Source organism: Clupea harengus, chromosome 5 (genome assembly GCF_900700415.2).
Source record: "Clupea harengus chromosome 5, Ch_v2.0.2, whole genome shotgun sequence".
Lineage (NCBI taxonomy): Eukaryota > Metazoa > Chordata > Actinopteri > Clupeiformes > Clupeidae > Clupea > Clupea harengus.
Window position 1 is genome coordinate 19,240,783 of NC_045156.1, and position 22,437 is coordinate 19,263,219.

The window sequence follows — 22,437 nt, forward strand, 5'->3', positions numbered from 1 at the left end:
TGTTAAGGCTTGTTTCTCTTTGTAGTATCTGTAGGTAGAGAACTTTTTAAAGAGTGAGATTTTCAACTTTTTGAAGGAGAAATGGTGCAGAAACACAAAACCCTATGAAGCTCCATAACCCTGAATGCTAACACGATCACTATTCTGCCGCCGTTTTGTACTGACAAGAAACCCCACTGAAGTAATATTTAGTGAAGTAATGTGAACTTCCTTGTTTCTTGGCTGTATGCAGTGCCAGTGTGCATGTGTGAAATGGGATGGGCTGTGTGTGTGTGTGTGTGTGTGTGTGTGCCCCTAAGTACCTTTGAGCTTGTAAATTATGGTCAAAGGTGGATGCAGTTACACTGACTGCTGATTATCTGATAAAAAGGTATTTTGAGCCATCCGGGATGTTGTAGCGTAGCCACACCAAAGCAGGTACTCTTCAGAGCCCCTAAACACCTGTTCTAGGACCTGTTATTAGGGTTTCATCAGGATGGTTGGTAATGGAGAAGAGGCAAGTGAAGTTGGTCCTAAATCAGTAAATGCTGCCAGAGGTGGTCCTCTATCTTCAGTCCTGTTACTGCTTTAGAGGAGAGAGAGGGGCGACTGTCAGTGGACAGAAGCATGGTCAACTCAGAAAGCTTCTTCAGGATCGGAGTCCAGGTGCTCATCCCCTATCTGCTCGCTGGTCTGGGTATGGTCACCGCAGGACTGGTGCTGGATGGAGTTCAGGTTGGTTAATGTGTGTGTGTGTCTGTCTGTCTGTTTTTATGTGTGTGTTTATGTGTGTATGTATGTGTGTATGCATATGTGTGTGTGTGTGTGTGTGTGTGTGTGTGTGTGTGTGTGTGTGTATGTGTATGTATGTATGTATGTATGTGTGTGTGTGTTTATGTGTGTATGTATGTATGTGTGCATATATGTGTGTGTGTGTTTTTATGTGTATGTGTATGTGTGTGTGTGTGTGTGTGTGTGTATGTATGTGTGTGTGTGTGTGTGTGTGTGTGTGTTTATGTATGTGTGCATATATGTGTGTGAGTGTGTGTGTGTGTCTATGTGTATGTGTGTGTGAATGTGTGTGCATACTTGAATGCAAGTATACAGTATGTGTTATGCCATGTGTGTGCACTCATACCACTTCACAGCTGTGAGTATATGCACACAGACACTTTTCCTTGCAGTGATACGTCAACACTATACAGTCACTTATCCTCCATGACTGTAGGATTAGCAGTAATTGCCATGGGACATGTTCTAGCATCATTCGCTTACAGTAAAATACTTTTCCCAGACAGATGGAAATAAGCTCATTTGGTTTCAAAGCTCTGTATGTCTGTGCCATTGCTCAAGCCACGCTAGCAGCATGACACAACAAAAGGGCACGGTCACTTTGACCTCAGAATAGTGACCCCAAAGGTGTACAACTGAAATGAATATTCTGTCTCAGTCACAGATTCTGGCAATGATTCATTTCCCCTGTCGGGTTATGAGAGGAATACATACTATAATTGCCTCATCACATACATACAGTATATACCTGTATATGATAATAACTTATAAAGTTTGTAAGATCACAGCACAGAGCTAAAAGAGATCATGTACCATTATAGACATCCTGGGGTCAGTATGATTCAAGTGGTTGCTGGGTTAATATCCTCGTACCTCTGAAATATCCAACATTGCATTTTTCTGTTGGTAGTGTAACTTATTCACAGGTCTTATGCTAGATTTATAGTTATCCATTTGGACGGAGACGGACACATAGCCACGCCTTGGCAACACCCTTCCCCGTGGTGGAACGCCCATCCGAGCCCTTCGGAGAGCTGGACGGACACCGACGTGCACCTCTCGATTTTTGTAACTTTTTCGGATACGAACGGATAGCGACGGATACCCCCTTGGCTGTGATTGGTCCGCTATTGAAATAATTTCCTAACGACATCATTTCCGGAATCTCACATTTCCTGTTTCATTCCCTATCTGTTCCTATTCTGTTATAGAGTGTGGATCAGCCGAATATTTCTGTCCGAGCCCGGCCTGCGTCCGACAGAGTAGTGCCCGAGCCAGACAGCCATTCAAATATATTGTCGGAATCCAACCAGACATAGTCAATGTCTCAACTGTTCATACTAATGACACATTTACGTATGTTTTTTATGAATAGCCTGTAGACCGTCTCACAAGCTTCTTCTAGTTGATTATGAACAAACATAACAGAAGAGGTCTGAAGATATTTCTGAAACACTTATAAGGACGCTCAAATGACCGCGAATTCATAGGAGAGAATACTATCCCATTCTCACAGGAGACATCACAGCAATCGGAGCATATTTGTCAAACGCGATAAAAGATAGCCCTACTGCTCTGAAATATTCCCATTCCATACTGAATATTCTGTTTAGATCAAAGGTTTGTTTTTCGACACCGTGATATTTCAGATGATGGAACAGTTGAAATGAATGCTCATATACAAAAGCTAACATTAACGTGAAGTGGAGTTAACTTGCAGCCAACACCATTGTATTACAAACCCTAACACACACACATAATGAGAAAGTAGGCTTATTACACCTGGCGATTATCTCGCCTTTTATCTTCCATCTTTGAATAATGTAACTTATAAACACGTCGTTTTAAAGCGCTGTGGCCGTCCTGAAAAGATGTGTCAATAAATGAATTTAATCCATAGAATCCACGTTGACTTCACTACTTATTAAGATATTGTAACAAATCACGGAAGTGTGGAATATTTGTTATGGCTTTTAATTAAACACTAAACACAATACAATGTCAAAATGGCACGGGCTTTATGCCCTGCTACAAGTTATCACGAACAGACCGTCACACACCTGTATAAACTCCGTCCCAACACAGAACAACGACATGCCATTAGAACAGTAAGGAACATTGTTAAAGAACATCGTTGGGCGCTGCATCACATAGAGAAAAGTATGTGCCCGCCGCACGGCATTATGGGGCGACTATGCCGACAAGTTAAATATGGAATGTTCAATGCCTTATTGCGCTGACTTGTCCCAGCCCTACCCCAGCCCGACAGCAAGTAAAATATTTACTCCGAACCCCAATGAGTCAATGTCTCAACTGTTCATACTACTGACACATTTACATACGTTTCTTAAGAATAGCCTGCCTTTATTAAACTCGAGCATCAACAGATGAATGATAAATGCACTGGCTCACACAAACAAGCCCTGTTAAACGCACAAGCACGCACAAAAGGGAGATAAGCATATTGAAATGAATTATTCACATTGCAAGAACGGAATGAAATGGCCTACACATTACACACGCTATGCATCTGATATGCCTAAATAAAACTCACGTTATATGCTACACCAGAAGAGGCGCGAATAAAACAAGTCTTACCATTGAAGATCATCTTTTTTCTTGAAAAATGTAAGTACACGGACACATTCCTTATAAAAGTATCTACATAGTCCAACCATCGATGTTTAATCCATGTTGTGGAGAAAGAGGATGGCATCAATCATATTTCATTAAAGCTTCACACTTCTTACATTGGACATATCAAACAGCCTCATTAGAATCCGCATAGAATATGATGCCATCCGAATGAAATATCTCCATAGGCCTACAGTAAATTTCCCCTCGAGTGTCGTTTTAAACTCTCCAGATGACAGTTTCTTTTTTTTAAACTTTAAGTGCACAAAGTTCGTTATAAAACGATCTACATAGTCCAACAATCGAGGTTTAATCCATTTACATTTAGTCATTTAGCCGACGCTTTTGTACAGGGGAGAAGCATGTGAAGCAAACACGTTTACTTCACTACTTATTAAGATATTTAAATATGGAATGTTCAATGCCTTGACTACTAAGCAGAAATATCTCCATACAGTAGATTCCCCCTCGTTTTGTATTGTTTTAAACTCTCCAGATGACAGTTTATTTTTTAACTTCTTCCCTGATACCAGTTTGCCTCCTGTGATTTATTTTACTCTCAAAAACGAACTTCTCCATCACGTGAGGCAGACACGTTGACTTGACTACTTATTAAGATATTTAAATATGGAATGTTCAATGCCTTATCACGCTTATGTTTGAAAGCCATTGTTTTCAGCTTGCAGGTGCTTTTGCCTCTGGCCCAGTTTGTCGGTTTTGACGTTCATCTCTCTCCCCCAACCATCCAGGTTTAATCAATCCGCGTTGACTACTAAGCAGAAATATCTCCATACAGTAGATTCCCCCTCGTTTTGTATTCTTTTAAACTCTCCAGATGACAGTTTATTTTTAACTTCTTCCCTGATACCAGTTTGCCTCCTGTAATCACGTTGTCACAGATATTTATTTGCCCAGTCAGCTTGTTGGTCTTGACGTTCAGATGTTGCGCCTAAACTATCATATCGTCTCGTCACATGATCAAATAGAGACTTGACATTGGACAACAGCATACATATTACCCAGCAATCTGCATTACAAATCTGAATATGACAAAAAATACCAAAGAAAATAAGATAGTATTCATTTCATTGAATCATTTTTAATAGTTTCTATAGTGTATGTAAGATAAGCATATCATTTTGTTATAGATTGCTACTATTTTTCACACAAATAATACCTACCATGATGGAGATAAGTTTGCCTTTTCAAGTGAATATATAGCGTTAGACAGACCATACATTGTAATGTAGTGTGTCTCAAAGACCCATGTGACTACACCTGTTGCGCTTGACGACGTGACAGCTGGGAGAAGGGAGATGAACAATCGACGAATTCTATCACTCAAAGAGGTCGCGTAGTAGCTCGTCTGTGACCAAAAAAACGCTGCTCCACCTACTGTTCTGGCGGTGAATTGTTTTCAACACCCACAGCCGTCGGAGAAGTATAAATAAAAAACAGTACGTCCGAATCCGTTTCCCCGCCCATCCGTAAAACGGACGGACACCGACGCAGATCTATAATTCGGGCTTTACACAGGCCTGTTTTTGATATGTGTGCCCATAGCAACAGTCCACCATGCATAGCGACAGACCACCATACACTGTCCTTTTGTGACCAGTAAGCAAAGACAAGACAAATACCTCTAGCATCATTTCAAATCAAATTGCTACAAATAACTAGGCTAGGCTACAGCAAAGCTATGTGTATATGACAGTTTACTATCAGGCTCAGTTATTTTCAAAACACTTGTGGAAAATAGTACCAGTGGAAATGTTCTCTAATGATGAGATCCAATGTTTCTGATTTAGAGGCAATGACAGAATCATGGCCCTTTGGGCTTAGAGTTCCAATGTCCTGTCACTGTGAATCTCTATCATGGGTGAAGTGAGCATTGGAAGTTCTTGGCTTGTAATTTCCTGCTGATTTTCTCTCTCAACATGTTCCAAAAAAAATGTGTTGTCTTCTAAGTGGCACTATTGATTTCTCAGGAAGAGAAACAAGGGAAAACACACACTCGATGATGTGCTGTAAGATGCAAGGTCTTTGCACTGACAGAGCCGAGACACAAAGAGGTGACCAATGGCTCAGTTCATGATTTGACCTGATGAAAATATGGAGAATATAACATAATCTCCTTCTTTATGATGCCTCATGCAGGCATTACTCATCTCTTCCTCTCACCTGCTGTCACTGAAGTTATTTCACTGAGACGAGACAGCAGGAGTAATCACAAGGACGATGTTGACAGTTCTGGTCAGCTCCCAGCAAAGACGAGCTATGAATAATAAACCAGCTGAGTCTTTCTGCCCTCAGCTGTGTTCCACACTCAAGCAAGCGGCCGCCAAAAACAGCTGGTGATATATGGTGCACATAACACCACACACGACAAACTACAGTCACTCGTATTTCACAATACTGCTCCAGAAGGTTGTGTTCCTGGTGGATTGGTCTCTAGGCACACTCTATCGCATGTTTGAACGGCATTCATCATTGAACATGGCTGTCCATTCTGACATTTAGACCATAAATTGTGTCCTTCAGAAATGTGCCTGCAACAGGGCAAATGTTTAAAAAGTGAGAGTCCAAAACCAATGTGCCATCAACAGTTAAGTAAAAAATAGATTTTAGAAACTTACTTGAAAAGTTGCCAATTCATCATATCCCTAGTTTTGTATTCTACAGGCACACAAAAGCCCAACATTTGCAATCTCAAAGTAGCAGCGTGACTTAACTGAATTCTCCCCGTGTTTGCTATGATTTATGCAATTAGTTTAGCTGGAGAGCAGGTCATCTATTGCTCTGATCTGCAGTGCGTTCACGCGCAGCACGGCCATGGATGTGGTGGTTCAATTATATAAGACCTCGGCGTGGAGCGGATCCTGACCAGACTCATGAGCCAGACATAACACCGTTTTTGGACAGAGCCCAAAAGGTCAGACCTGACGCAGTCACCCCACCTCTACACAGACGTAAATGCATTGTGGAGTGCAGCTGGAAGCTAAGATTGTGCAGATGCACTCTGATTCCAACAAGTCACGTTGGAGACATGCAGCTGCAGGAAACCTGGAGATAATCAAGACAAACTTGCACCCTGTTAGCGGTCGCTGATGTTGGCTCCTGCTGTCTGCTTTCATAACGTTTGGTGCCAAAGAGAAGTACCATCTGCCTGCAGGAGAACACAAGAAGATGGCACTGGACCACTGTTGGCTCATTAGGGGAAGGAAATGACATCAGCCAGTAAAAACAGAGATGGGTTGGGGAAGTGTGTGTGTGTGTGTGTGTGTGTGTGTGTGTGTGTGTGTGTGTGTGTGTGGTAGGGGGTGAGTGAGAGGGAAAGAGAGAGTAAAGAGTTGGCTAGTGTGTGTGTTCGTTGTGTGTTCAGTGGCCAGGTAATGACATGTCACACCTCAGAGGGCTACAGAAACAGAAATAGCTACACCACCCCAGTCTTCCCTCTTGCCTGAAAAGAGAGAGAATTGAAAAGACACCAACATAAGCAAAACATAAGAGAGGTGCAAGATAGAGGGAGAGATAGAAAGAGAGACAATTACCAAACACTGTATTAATAATTATCTTCTATGAATCATGTGCTTATGTAAGCAGGAACATGGCTTTTCTGTGTTTCTGCGTGTGTGTGTAACTTAGATTATTAGGTGCCACTTAGTCTGCATATGTACAAGAGCATGTTTAGACCAGAGGTGGTCTAAACCAGAAGGGAACTGTGCTTCTTTCGAGTTTGTGAAAAACTGCCATCCTCCATCCTCCAGCTCTGGAGTCCTGAGGTAACTAGAGTGAATTTTCACCTATCAGAGAGAGTGTGAGACAGACAGACAGACAGGGAGAGAGAGGGAGCGAGACAGAGAATGAGAGAGAATGAGAGAGAGAGAGAGAGAGAGAGAGAGAGAGGGACTCAGGGACATATTTTTGCTGAGTCACCGCGTCTGTCCTCCACTCGTCCTCTAGCTGAGAGAGAAAGGAGAGGGGATGGAAGAGAGGAGAAAGAGATAGACAAGGAGAGAGAAAAGAGATACGGCTCCAATGCCTCAGGGGAATCACTACTCTTTTGCAATGAACTAGGTCCACAGAGTCTTGTTTCCAAGAAAGGAGGATTAGTTGTGTTTTCATTCAGCTAGATGAGATGTTGACTAGAAGGATTATTTTTCCTGCTCATACTCGTGTTTTTCTGCCTTTTTTTGAAAAGTGAGGTATTTTACGGATTTTGTTGCAAGATTTACCAATGGGTCATCCAGAACTCCTCTCTCCTCATAGTTGTTATCTATGGGCTTTTATTTTATTGTTCCAAGAAGGAATCCCTGACTTTTCCTCGAGAGGGAATGACGCACAGCACATTTCTACATTTCCACTGTTGCAAAACCAAGAATATTTATTGTGCCCAGTATATGCATGAAATGAAGCAGCATACCTAAGCCCATTTCAGTCTTTGTTTTTCGGTGACAATTCAGGTTCAATTCACCTGTTACCTGTGTGCATGGTGTTCCAGCTATGGTGTGGTCAATGTCGCTATATTGCTGATTAATACATTTTCAGCAAATAGTCAAGTAGCACTAGATGGTAAAGACCCTGTCAGTCACTTTCTTCAGCATTCAGGGGTTGGGTCAAGTGTTAACCGATTCTGGTAAAGAACTGGGGTTGTGTCAGTTCTGATAAAATAATCAGATGAAAAGAAAAAGTACTCTCTCAATCTTTCTTTTGTGTCTCTCTCTGTCTGTCTCTCCTCTTTGCCTGTCAGTGCAACCCGGTGTCTGTCAGTTGACTGATGATCTAAGCAGATTACAGGTAGATTGCTCTTTGGAAACTTGGCACATAAAATGCTTCGGAGTGAAGGGAGACAAGTGGAAAAGACAGGAGCAGAGAGTTAGAAAGAGGAGAGATCCTTTGTGTTTCTGCCTGCTGATCCCCTCTGCACAGATGGGGAGGGAGAGAGAGGGGGGGGGGGAGAGAGCGAGAGAACAAAAGAGATGTCTACTTTTAGAGGACCACCCCTCCCCTCTCTCCCACCCACAATGCCTTAGGAGCAGGTACACCTGCAGCATCTCTCTCTCTCTCTCTCTTACACACGCACACATACTCAATGTCACCCCCCGCAAATTGCTGCACGTTGAGCAAAGCACTGTCCAGGAGACACACACACACACACACACACACAGAGTCTCTGCACGTCACCATGAGCGTCAAGATCTACCACGCAGGGAGCACTCTGGGCGGCAGGCACTCGTCATCTAGGAGCAGACCACAGCAACAGCACTCTTCATCGGGGAGCAGAACACAGGAACAGCACTCTTCATCGGGGAGCAGACCACAGTAACAGCACTCTGTCATCCTGCCACACTCGACTTCAGAGCAGCACGCTGCGTGAGGAGAGAACCTTCCGGAGAGCCTCCCTTCACTCCCTTCTTCGTGACCAAAGGCAGCACAGGGAGCTGCAGAGGAAGGGGAGACACCAGCCTGGCACAGGGTTTGGTGTGAGACACACTCACACACTCTCTCTCTCTCTCCCTCACCCATACACACACACACAGAGGCACTGGTGATGTCAGACGCACGAGACTTGGTGTGAGATACACGCATACTTACTCTCACACCCTCTCTCTCACAAACACACACACACACACACACACACTAACACACACACACACACACACACACACACACACACACACACACACACACACACACACACACACACACACACACACACACACACACACACACACACACACACACTAACACACACACACACACACACACACAAACACATACACGCACACACACAGAGGCACTGGTGATGTCAGCCACAGGAGCTGAGGTGAACGGCGCGCAGTAACAGCAGCAGCAGCAGCAGTGGTGGCGGGCAGACGATGACGAGCGAGCTGCAGCAGAGCGTGGGCACTAACGCGGTGGTGCTGGCAGTGGACCAGCGGCGGAGGCACACGGCCGAGAAGAGGCTGGCCGCCTTCTGGGTGACCCTGTCCCACCGGACCAGGACGCTCTTCAGACCCAGGGAGCGAGGCGGCTTCCATCGCAGCCTGTCGGTGGTCAAGCTGCTCAAGAGCGAAGTGTGAGGAGAGGAGAGAGGGAGTGGGGAGGAGGAGAGAGAGAGAAACCTCAATTTACTTGGGGAAGAGAGAGATAGAGAGAGAGAGAGAAAATCAACAGGGACAGGAAAAAAGGATTGTAACTTGTACTTGTTTGGCGGGCTCCACAAGTGTCAAGTTTGAAAAGAAGAAGACAGTTGCAGATGGACAAGTGGAAAGAGGATTGAATAAGAGTGAATAAGAATGAGTCAAGAAGGATGTGAAGAATAAGTCACAGAAAAATGGACGTGAAGAGGAGAGAGGAGACGGTCCTGTGACAATCTTAGGAAAGGAGAGACCAATGACCAGTGTGTGTGCGTGAGTATATGTGTGCTTATGTTGAGGGGGGGGGGGGGGGGGGGTTATTAGGACATGCCGAGGCTCAAGGACATTGAAAACAATATTAACTTCTAATCTCGACTCTACATAATCTCTAGTGTAAGAGAGAAAGATAAAAAAGGAGGCTGATCTAGATAAAAAAGGCTGAGAGTCTAATGGAACTGAAGAGGAGAGGAGAAATCGACAGGTGGAACTGTTATAGCAGCAAGAACTGCTTTGTTTTTCAGTGCAGCCATCTTGTTTTGCCGATGGCCAATTGTCTCCACTGAGGGAAAACAGCAGTTGACAGACTATTTCTCATACCCTCCCTGTGGAATGTTCTAGAACTCAGTCCTTCCTTTTTTTTCTTTTTGCCCTGAAGCGGCACAACTGATCAACTGATATTTTCCATTCCTCTCCTAATAAACTGGAAAAAACAAACTCCCCTCGGCCAAGGAGGCAGTTTTTTTCAGATGGCTATGGCTAACAGGCACAACCAGAGACATTAATCTTTGGAGAAGGTAGGTGTGTGAGGACTTGATCCCCCTGGGAGAAGCATCACCTGGCAGGCATGGGTAGGTGGAGAGCGCCATGTCTGTGACCCACCTGGAGCTGGAGCTGAGCTACGAGGGCGGGAGGTTGAGGGGCTTCACCTGTAAGCTGACACGCTGCGCCCAGGGCTACGTGCCCGAGACAGCGGCCCACATTGCCGCCCAGGTGCTGCTGCCGTACCTGCTGGCGGGGCTGGGCATGGTGGGGGCAGGGAGGCTCATGGACACCGTGCAAGTATGTGTGACTTGGGTCTCTGTCTCATCATGTGTATGTGCGTGTGCATGTGCACTGCATGTGTGTGTGTGTGTGTGTGTGTGTGTGAGTGTGTGTGTGTGTGTGTGCACATGCGGGTGTGGTGTTGTGAGAGAGAACAAGATAAAGGAAAGAGACAAACAGAGCCTATTGTGTGAAACTGATCAGAGATATTCATCACAACTTCTGCTCTTCGGAGAGTAACTGTCCTGTCAGACTGGAGGTGGCTCTGGGCTTTTGTGCTCCAAGTCCACATTGGAGATTCACTCTTGGTATAATACAATGTGTTCCGAGAGCGCTGTCCACAGACAGGGATTTGTTGGGGTTAGGGTGAAACTCACTCTTCCTGGAAATGAATGGGGCTCATTGGGGATTTCTATAGTCCTTTTCCAGTACCTATGTTATGCATAGAGCAACAGAGAAAGAGAACGGGGCGAACAGAGCAGGTTTTGTGGTGATGGGTAACTAATATGGCGGCCTGTGTTTGTCCTGCAGCACTGGGACGTCTTTAAGGAGATCTCGGAGGTGTTTATCTTGGTGCCGGCCCTTGTGGGACTGAAGGGAAACCTGGAGATGACCCTGGCTTCTCGACTCTCCACTGCAGTAAGCATTGTGTTACATACACAAACTCTTGTATACTTTGAGGGTGTACGCACAACCTCCTCTATTTCCACACATAGATGTTTATGACTCAGTACACAGAACTGCAACCATGGGGTTTTGAGATTTGGGTTAACTGCAGCTGTAGTCACTGTGTTTACTCACAACCGTACAAGCTTGCGACCAACTATGATGCCTCCGACACTCCGGGATGCTTATGAGCCACACACACGCAACTTGCAGGCACACACACACACAACTTGCAGGCACACACAAACACACACACACACACACACACACACACATACACACACACACACACACACACACACACACACACACGCACACACGCAAAGAGACACACAGACACACAGACACACACACAGCCATCTTAACTTACTGTTCATTACAAGCAGTGCTTCAGGACAGTTAGTACTTCAAATGTTCACCCCTGCCAGACAGGATGTGCTTTTAAAAACACAGTAAAGTTCTGCTATAGATGAATTTCTGAAAACAGCTTCCAATGTGCATATCCAAGCCAAAACATTAGATTTTCTTCCAGACTGTATCCTAACACTCTACCTCTGTCTGCCTGTTTCTTTGGACCTCTCCTCACCTCCCCCCTTCTTTGTAAGGCCAACACAGGGCAGCTGGATGACCCGAAGCAGCAGTGGAGAATGGTGTGCAGCAACCTGGCTCTCATTCAGGTATAGTAAAGATGTGATTCTGGCACTGTGGCATTCTGTTAATTCCACCAGGGGGCGACAAAAACCTCTCATGGTCAAGCATCGGCGTTGTAAACATCTGGGGTAAAGGTTATGCTAAGATATAGAAGACTTTAAAGGACCTCTCCCACAGCGTTCCTGTCTTATACTTTTCCTGTCTTACTACTTTTCACCGTTTTCACTTGTTACTTTTTCCCTCCGTTACTCGTGCTCACGCATACCTCACCCCTCCCGCCATGTGTGCTGTAAAATCAGTGAAACTGGATCCAAACTCCACATGCGCTGGCTTTTACTTGGGAGAGCACCCAAACAACTGAAAGCAAAGCATGTTGCCTGGTCCACACACACAACAAACTCTAAATCTGTTTTGCTTTGTGACGTGAAAGCATGATACAACTGTTCACGTCTGTGATAACATAACTCAGATTTCCTCAGCTTTGCAGAATGACAAAGCTGGTGCTTAAAAATAACCCTTTGCTCAGCTGTTGCTCTGTCATAGTCTTCCATTTTCCTCTGTCTCCCTGTATATCTTGCTCCTCTCTCTCTCCATCGCTCTCTCTCTCTCCATCTCTCAGGTGCAGGCCACAGTGGTGGGTCTGCTGGCGGCGGTGGGTGCGGTGGCTCTGGGCGCAGTGGGCAGAGGGAGCGTGCAGCTGGGGCATGCAGCCGTGCTCTGTGCCAGCAGCGTGAGCACAGCCTTCATCGCAGCCCTGTGTCTGGGTAAAACACACACACACCCTCATGCACACACATCATCTACAGACACAACCAAATGTCATCATACAGACATACAAACACAGCACACACACACACACACATCCACCCTCATGCACACACATCTAGAGACAGACATGGGCGTACAGGAGGTACAGACTAGAGATAGACCGATATGGGTTTTTCAATGGCCGATGCTGATATTTAGAGAACAGGTCGGCCGATGGCCGATATATAAAGCCGATATCATGTTGGTTGCAGTAGTGGTGTAACCATGACAAAAATTGTCATTTCAACGTGTTAACGTGGATGGCAAACATTAAGTAAACAATATGAAAACGGTATTGTGGCCGATGGCGATTAACTAAAAATGCCAGATATCGGCCTGATTAATCGGCCGACCGATTAATCGGTCTAACACTAGTACAGACACACATTCATGTAGATGTGCTTGTGTGCACTAATCCTAATTTCAATTTCTAATAATGAAGGAAAGTGAATAATATTATTTTGGTCACACAAAACCAATCCTGTCCAATCCATCTGTAGGGCTGGTGATGATCGGTGTGATCATTGGCTCACGGAAGGTTGGCATCAACCCAGACAACGTGGCCACCCCTATTGCTGCCAGTCTCGGGGACCTCATTACCCTCTCTATACTGGCTTGGGTCAGCAGCTTCCTCTTCCAGGTCAAAGGTCAGACAGATGCATTCCAACACTGCACATGGACAGCTTTCCTGTTTCCTTTCATTCCAACTAACCCATCTGAAAAAGGGATGCCAGTGTCTGAATTGGCAGAATCTGAGCTATTCCTATTGGGGCCAGCTCATGATTGACTGCAACTATAATTCTTCATGCTAATGCAGGCTTGTTAAACCATAACATTCTGCTTTTGACAAGCAGAACAAGCAGTCAATAAGAATGTTTTGCCAAAGGCTGTTATTTTGACCATTAAATCAATCAAATAGTTTTCTTGGTGGCCACTAGATGGCAATTCGGATTGCAAAAAAAAAGATTGGCTGGCAAGTCGTGGACATCAGGGGTTCCAGGAAATGTAACACACAGGATGGAGATTTAACACGATGTCAGCTGAAGAGTAAAAGAATGTCTCACTAACGTCTCAGAAATGTTTCTCATCACCAGAGATGTGGTACCTGTCCCCCATCGTGTGTGGATTCTTCCTGTCGCTAATCCCACTCTGGCTATCCATCGTCCACAGCAGCCCACCAATGACAGAGGTGCTGCAGTCTGGGTGGCAGCCTGTCATCTTGGCCATGTCAATCAGCAGGTAGCCAATGACAACAATGTCTCACAAAGCTAACAGAGGACAGAGCATGAGATTAATATTGTCTAATCACAAAGTTTTTCCTCCTAATGTAACACTCCTGTGTGTCTTCCTTTTCTGTTGTATGTGCTATATAGTTTGGTGGCTGTTGTCTTCTCTTACAGATTGGCTTGGCTTGATTAGCAAACATGAAACTGGCTAAGATAATGGTGTGCTGTGTTCTCTTGTTGTTGTCTCATCACAGCATTGGTGGGTTGATTCTGGATAAGACCATCAGTGATCCAAACTACGAGGGCATGGCTGTCTTCACACCAGTCATGAATGGTGAGTGTGCAGGCTCACGCCTTCTTCATCCTTCAGGTGTGAATCTCATTTCATTCACATCTGAAGGACAACATGGTTTTTGTTGTAAAGTGTTGCTATACAAGCAGACAAAGTGATCTTTGACCACACAGTTCCTTTGTAATCAGTAAGAGAATGCCTGAATTAGCCTGTAAACTGTAACTGTATTAAACAGTTCAGGCCAAGGGCCTCTGGCTAAGAATCTCTTGTCTATATCTATATCTTAATGAAAGACTGAGTATACTATATGCAGTTACAGTGGCATAACATAGTTACCACGGGCCCAGGTGCAGGCTATTATGACAGGCCCTAGTCAGTGGCGTAAGGCAGTGGTTCCCGAACATTTTACAGTCCCGTACCCTTTTTTTTCATGTTTGTAACCGCCGCCACGCCCCCTCCCCCCGCACACATATTCTGCCTACACTTAAAACTGTGCAATTATCAGGGTAGATCACTAACCGATGCCGGCACGCCCCTCCCCCGGCGCACATATTCCGCCTATAACACTTATCAGTGTAATTTTCGCTGAATATGGGTGTACATCAGTATTTTTGGCAATGCGACTTGGCTATTCAGACTATTTAGATTGACATAAATATGTCTATGGGCCCCGGCTACGGGCCCCCTAGGCCCACGGGCCCAGGTGCACCCGCACCTGCTGCACCCCCTATAGTTACCTGTGCCCCTGTGCAGTGACATACTTTTTTTGTATTTTAGTTTTTGTCACTACAGACTTACAAATGTAACTTTGTCTGGTCTGTTTAATTACTCCAATAGACTAACATGGCTTTCACATTAAAGAAACACTCAAGGTTACCAATTGGGTACTCTTTGAACCCAGTGATCTGCATGCCATATCAGTGAGCTGAGTTACGCTGCAGGGCCACTGAGTCTCGGGTCTTATGGTAGGCTAATATAAAGTAAATACTGAGTCTCAGGTCTTATAGTAGGCCTAACATGAAGTAAATACTGAGTCTCTGGTCTTATAGTAGGCCTAACATGAAGTAAATACTGAGGGCCTCATTTACTAACAGGATTGCGCCTGTTTCAGGCGTAAAATAGCGGGTAAAAACCTAAAACCGTATTTATCAAAGGTGGCGCACGTTAGATTACCGCTGCTGGGAGTGTATAAGGGAAAGTGGGTGTTCGTCGCAAAGAGATGGGAGGAGATGCGTAAAGTGCGCCTAATTATGTACCCTATTAGTAACGAAACAAGAGGTGTTTCAGCATGACATATCAGCTGCTGAATGAAAACTATTTGCCTGCGAGAAATTTGAAAAATACGAACAGAAATGTTATTTTTTTTTAATGTTTATATTTGATATATCATTTAATATAGGCATATCCAAAATTGTCCCACCAGCTAGCTGTTCGGCCACGCTTTACCCAGAATTGCCGGTGATTGTATGGTTTACTTTAAACCGTATTTTCACCCATAGTTCAAGCAAACCGAACGTCTGAAAATGTCAGTTGTCCCTGCCCTGTCCACGCTACAACTCCAGTTTTCAAGTGTATCTGCCTAGGGCAGCATTTTTGAAAAGCCTTGTTTTCAGTGTTAGAATGCGCCGTTTTAAAGTAAGGGGTGTCGTGTATTCCTACCAGACTATTTAACGGGATGCTATGGAGCAGTTAACCTGGCTATTAACTATCCTAGCTATCTCTAGCTTAGGGAACCATATTAACAGTTTGCAGTTGCCTGTGTGTGATTAACTCATGTTAATATGTGTGAATATGAACTTGTGAACATAAACTCGTTAATATGAAGCTGCACAGGCACCCTGAGGGGTAACCATAGCAACCCAGAAACTCAATGTTCGCTGAAAAGTTGAATTTCCCAAAATCAGCTTACCAATAAAAGACAGTCTTGAATTCAAAGTGATCACAACTTTTCATGTGGACGGAAGGGATAAACGGAGAAATATTTATGAGTTTCTATATTTACCTGGGTTAGTTTGCTGTAACCTCGTGAACCAAAAGCTCTAATTTTAATTTTAGCTCATCATCCATGGTGGAACACGTAGGCTCTTTCTTCCCTCTAGCACTAAATAACACTAATGGGCGGTGTTAGGCGCAGATGACGCGACGATGTTCTTGTTTGATAAATAGGATGCAAAATACCGTGCGTTATTTGCGGTTTGGCAAAGGCGCAGATTAAGCTGCGGTCGCAATGTTAGTAAATGAGGCCCTGAGTCTCTGGTCTTATAGTAGGCCTAACATGAAGTAAATACTGAGTCTCTGGTCTTATAGTAGGCCTAACATGAAGTAAATACTGAGTCTCTGGTCTTATAGTAGGCCTAACATGAAGTAAATACTGTTTGTAGCTACAGTATCTCCAACAGAAACACTGAAATTATTCAAATGTTTAATCTAAACAAGAACCAGTAAGAAAACCATTATGTCATAGGAGATGAATGAGCTGATGAAAGAACATAATCGGTTGATTATTTCCCCAACAACCCATAATTATTTTCATCGTTATATGGAAGAGTTATGGAAGAGTTGCAATGCAAGATTTGATTAACAGATGATGAGAAATTCAAAACAGCTCCATTTCTTCTCAGTCTCCTCATTAAGTCTCAAGCCAGCCGTGCAAAACTTTGCTGAGCCAGGAGACGTAATGGCATTTGTGGTTAAGGATTAGAGAAAACTGCTCCCGGCAGTCATATTTCAAGACCTACACAGCAATACTGTGGCACTTCAAACTACTTGAAACAAATGAGTGGAGATGTAGGAATGCCTTTACGCATTTAGACAAAGATTTGTCAGGACACCTGGGAATGGAAGAGGGAGAGCTGACAGAGAATAGTGATGCATGAGAGAGGGGGAGAGAGAGAGAGAGAGAGAGAGAGAGAGGGAGAGAATTACGTAAAGCTCCGTCTGGTTTGAATACTCAACAGTTCCTGTCTCCCTCCGATTTCCTCAAAATGCTCTCCAAATCCACTGCTTTTATGAGTATTTCAATTAGGAAATATGGTGACTGCCATTTGTTCTTCCTCCCTTCTGCTCCCTCCCTTCCTCTTTCTCTCTCTCTCCCTCTCTCTCTTTCTCTCTCTTTCTCCCCCCCTATCTCATTAACTCCTATTAACTGCTCTCCCTCTCTACCCATATCTATCTCTCCTCTGCTTCACCCACTTCCCTTTCTTTCTAGCTTCGCCCGTTAACGCTTCTCTTGCCGTTTCCTCAAAGTCTCTTTCCAATGCCTTCTGCTTTTCAGTTAATCCCTCCTTTCTGCTGTCTTTCTGATTGCCTGTGTCACTGGAGTTGTATGCTCCTCCTTGCGTGTCTCACTTTCGTCTTTCGTCACCTTAATCCTCTTACTCATGACAGCTTTCTGCCCTCATGACACCAGGCACGCCTGGTCAAGGAGGTCATTTAATGGAGTTAATGAGGGGACAGACATTTAAAACAAACATGCTTGTTTGAATGTCTTACAGGGACAAGGAGAAAGAGACAGAAAGGAAGAGAGGGAAGGAGAGAAAGGAGGGATTTTGAGAAGAGTGTAAGACTGATGTAGAGAGAATGAAAGAGAGAGAGACAGAGAGAGAGACAGAGAGAGAGAGAGAGAGAGAGAGAGACCGTGATCACAGGCATGCTGGGAAGGCATCCATCTGCATGTGAAATGCCTTTCTTCAGCCCCATCTGTGTGCACCGGATGACCCGGAGCGTCCCACCTACGCTTCGCTGCGCCTCACTGGTTCAGGCTACTCTGAATTATTCATTAGACAGGGCTGCTCTGATGGCAACACAGGCCATGGATGAGAGAGCACGGCAGGCCCGGAGCTGCTCTTCTACAAAAAGCCCATTCCAGTGGGAATATGCCTGAGCTCGGTCTTACATGTTAGACATGGACATGTTGGGCTGAGTTTGAGCTTGTGTAAACCTCAGTGCTGAGCTAGGTCTTACATGTTACACAAAGACATGTTGGGCTGAGTTTGAGCTTGAGTAAACCTCAGTGCTGAGCTAGGTCTTACATGTTACACATGGACATGTTAGGCTGAGTTTGAGCTTGAGTAAACCTGAGTGCTCTTATTGCTCAGCTGGAGCTACAGGAACCAGCAGTGTTAAGGTCATGTCTTGAGGCCCATACTGCATGCCTAGGAGATGTATACTTCCCAGCACTGGAAAAGGCAGCGTGACTAAGCATTGACTGTAATGTCAGGAACATTGCTTTGGGATGATGGTGTTGGAGCTAGAACATGAGTATAGGGTTGAGGGTTGAGAGGGTGTTGGAGTGGATGACATACTGAGGATGACTCACTAATTTGCTGTTTTAGACTGAACAGCTCTCTTCAAAACCTCTTGTAATGGAAAATCACTCCATATCATATGTTCAGAGTGAAATGAAAACAAAAAACAAGGGATCTTGCATGAAATTATGGAAAAGAGAAGGACACACAACAAGATTTCCCCTATAGCTGCGCTTCAAAGGTCTAACCGCCAAAATCCTCACGAAATGTTGGTAAACAAAATAAGAAGTTGATCACATAGAAGCAATAGTGTGATACTATGAATCTGTTCTTTTATTAAGTTGGAGCCCACCACTCTGTCTCTGTGCCTTGAGCAAAACAGCACTGACCCGAGATGAGGGAGAACAAGCAAGAGAAGAGCAAGAGAAGTAGCAACGAGAAATCGGTCAATTTGATCACACACCATGGCTGGGGGAGTCGCACGAAATACACTCTAAAGCTGCATACAAAAGCTGTTACATCATTTAAGGCTCATCATTTCTTGCATCATAGAATATTGGGGTTGTTTTGTAGAGCAAAAGTACTAATCTCTAGCTCAGCAACTCAACCGTGTTTTGCAGACTGTCAGACATAGTTCTCCATCCTCTTCGCTACAGTCTTTCATTTTTTCTCTTTTGTTTCTCGATCTCTCTGTTTCTGTCTATCCCTCTCATTTAGGTGTCGGGGGAAACCTGGTTGGCATCCAGGCCAGCCGCATCTCCACCTACCTGCATTTCTGGAGTGTTCCGGGAGTTCTCCCCCATGAGATGAGGCAGCACTGGCCTGACCCCTGCATGACCTTCTGCATGTCAGGTCAGAGCCTACCCAGGCCAAATGGGCCCCTAAACATCCCTGACACCTCAACTCCCCAATTATAACACACAGGTGCCTATTTAACATCTACATTCAAATTCTCATGTCACCTGAACGATGGACACTGGAGGTACAGTATGTAGGATTTAGTGGCATCTAGTTGTGATTGCATAATTGCAAACCAACTAGATACTCCATTTCCAGGTTTTTTTGCCGTAAAAACGCAAAAAGCCCTCTTTAGTGTTTTGGTTTGTCCGTTCTACTGTAAAAACATGGCAAACTCATTGGAAGAGGACCCACTCCCTATGTAGATACAAATAACACATTCTAAGGTTATGAAAACACAACGATTCGTAGTGATGGAAACATGAAAACATAATTATGAATACCATATTCCATTTCTGCTAATAGGTCCCCCTAAATTCTACACACTGCACCTTTAAAGCACTAACACAGACAGTCAGCTATCTCAAGAGTCAAGACTGGTCCTCAAGACTGGCCTGAAGATTTATGAACTCTACTGAAACACCTCAGAGCAAGTACTTAGTACTTAGTACTTAGTAACTATTCTGGAGTTGTATTGAAACACTGTTGAAATATTGTTGTAACTAATAATGTTATGGGGAGGTGGTGCTCAGATGCATCTATGGAATTCATATGAGCTTCATGTTGCAATGTTTGGTCTGGGATTAGGGTTAGACTAAAGCCCCTTACTGTGCGCCTGCAGGGGTGAACTCCACCTCAGCCCAGGTTCTTATGGTCTTGGTGGTCCCAGGCCACCTGGTCTTTCTCTACACCATCTACCTGCTGCAGGGGGGGCACGTGTCAATCACACCCACTTTCACCTGCTGCTACCTGTGTGCTGCCCTCTTACAGGTTAGGGGGTTTTCTCATTGAGGTCAAAGTTCATCGTGCAACAGTCTGTCGGCAAGATAGTTCAGTTTTTTAGCAAAATTTTTGGTTCACTTCAATGGTTTCATTGAAGTTTACTTCTAATATGGATTTGATGTAGATATGTGATCTATAGAAAAATTTACGTTTACTCACACAGGCACTCAACTTTGACCAGTATTTTCTGCAATATCTGCAACATTAATTTCCCTGGGGAACGTCGAGAGTCAGTATGATTCATGCACTTGTCGCAGACCCAAAGATTCTGGATGTCTTTCCTGAAGAAATAAACAAAGGGCTGCTGGCTGCTTACGTATAGTGTAGAAGTCAAATAAAGCGTTTACTGTTACTGAGAGCCCTCAGACTCCATCCAAACACGCTCATGCTAAATGAAAGCCACATGTTTGACACGTACTCTCACCCTCCCATTGAAATCAGGTCCACATGTTAACCAGAGGTCTTCTGTTGTGGCCACATTAAGTAGCCAGTCAGCTCATTCTACTATGTAAACTTGCCTAATGGTTTTGTACTAAATAGTTTTTCCTGAAGCGTAGCTTCACTGTATGTGCTGCAATTTACCTGTTTTAATAACGGTATGAAATTACACCAAACAATGGCTGAGCTAAATAGAAATGACCTGTTATGTATAATAACGGCAGAATCACTAAAACGGTGTGTGTGTGTGTGTGTGTGTGTGTGTCAGGTGGTGATCCTGTTGTACATGGCGGACCTGCTGGTGCGTGGGATGTGGAGGCGGGGGCTGGACCCTGATAACTTCTCCATCCCGTACCTGACTGCGCTGGGAGACCTGCTGGGGACCAGCCTCTTGGCCCTCAGCTTCAGCCTGGTGCTGCTCACCCAGGGAGCAGAGCCCTGACAGAGGAAGGAGAGGCAGAGATGGACAGGGTGATAACAAGAGAGTTCGGGGGGAAACAGTGAGACAGAGAGAGAGAGAGAGAAAAAAGAGAGAGAGAGAAAAGAGAGAAAACATGAGAGAGAGAGAGAGAAGACCGAGAGAGAAAAGAGAGAGAACATTAGAGAGAGATAAAAGAGAAACACAGAGAGAGAGATCCCCTCTTATCAGCATCAGCGACTCCAGCAATGCCACTGCTCGCCCGAGGGACTGGAGACGAGCTTCTAGTGCAACTGATGACAACACGTAGGAGAAGCACCAGATGCTACATTATTTGCCACAATGCTTGCCATAGGCAAATATACAGTATACTTTATGACATGTTCAGGCCATAGAAAATATTGGTGTATCAAGTCCACTGCCTAATGTAAGGTGTTAGCACATATAAGTAAGCTCTCCAGCTCTAGATATTGTACAGCGATAATAACTCCATAGTCCAACCAGTCGACCTGGTGAAAATCGTGACCGAGTTTGTTGCACATGCTTAAAGTATCGATGCACAGTATTGAAGCAATAATGGTGTATATTTTGGTCCAAAGTGTGTGAGTACATATGTACCTAGTGCTTTAAAATGTAATTCATCCCCGTCAGATGAGAAAATATACATGATCTGTAACCAGAGTATAATATTTTTATTTCAAGCAAGCGTTTTTCTAGCACTAACATTATAGAAAGCCAGAGTATTTTTGATAGTCTGCTGTCCAGTCATGTAGGCCCTCATTCCTTGTATCTTGTAGCTTCTGATATCAGTAACTTGACTCTAATAAGGTTATGCACTATACTCTCAATGTATTGTACCACGGCCTTTGTAAATGTTTAGATATTGTGGGAGAGTTCATTATTTTCAAGATAAAGCTTATTAAACATTCAGTGTCATATCATCTTACTGTATGTTGCAAAATAGCGCATGTTCTCTTGGAAAAGCTATTTACATTCAATTTGCATATACACTGGGTTTGATTATAATAATGTCTATGAGTATGCACGGTCTGCAAATTTTGTGGCACAGACCTGTATCTCCATCAAGCAAGGCTGGCTGCAAAGAACTATGCTATGCAAAGCTTCACTTGCTGCACTGTATTGCATTCTGTGCTATGGAACTGACAATAAATGTGCCAGTTGTGCTGCAGTGGTTGTTCTCCCACTCCACAGGGGGAATGTCTTGTCTAAGTACATGGCATTTCCTGTATTCAAAGCGAGGCAAATGCATGCTGGGAAGGGCAGGGGGGTTGGGGTAAGAATAGAACAAGACGGATGCTTCTGTCAGTATCTAGAACATGAAAAGGCATTCTATCATTGTTGTTTT

General features: G+C 44.3%; 1 protein-coding gene across 3 annotated transcripts; it reads left to right on the forward strand.

Moving 5' to 3' along the window:
- Positions 1-341: 341 nt before the first annotated feature.
- On the forward strand, positions 342-22,001 carry LOC105901853 (solute carrier family 41 member 1-like). Of its 3 annotated transcripts, none has more exons than XM_031568004.2 (10): positions 342-714; positions 11,118-11,225; positions 11,858-11,929; positions 12,523-12,667; positions 13,211-13,357; positions 13,805-13,949; positions 14,191-14,270; positions 19,193-19,327; positions 20,055-20,203; positions 20,922-22,001. In XM_031568004.2, exons 1-10 carry the CDS (start codon positions 607-609, stop codon positions 21,093-21,095), a joined length of 1,263 nt encoding a protein of 420 aa, XP_031423864.1. In that variant the 5' UTR covers positions 342-606; the 3' UTR covers positions 21,096-22,001. The 3 variants fall into 3 exon arrangements, with proteins under 3 accessions (XP_031423864.1, XP_012684807.2, XP_031423865.1); XM_012829353.3 differs by lacking the exon at positions 342-714 and adding an exon at positions 9,870-10,604; XM_031568005.2 differs by lacking the exons at positions 342-714; positions 20,055-20,203 and adding an exon at positions 9,870-10,604.
- The last annotated feature ends 436 nt before the right edge of the window (positions 22,002-22,437 follow it).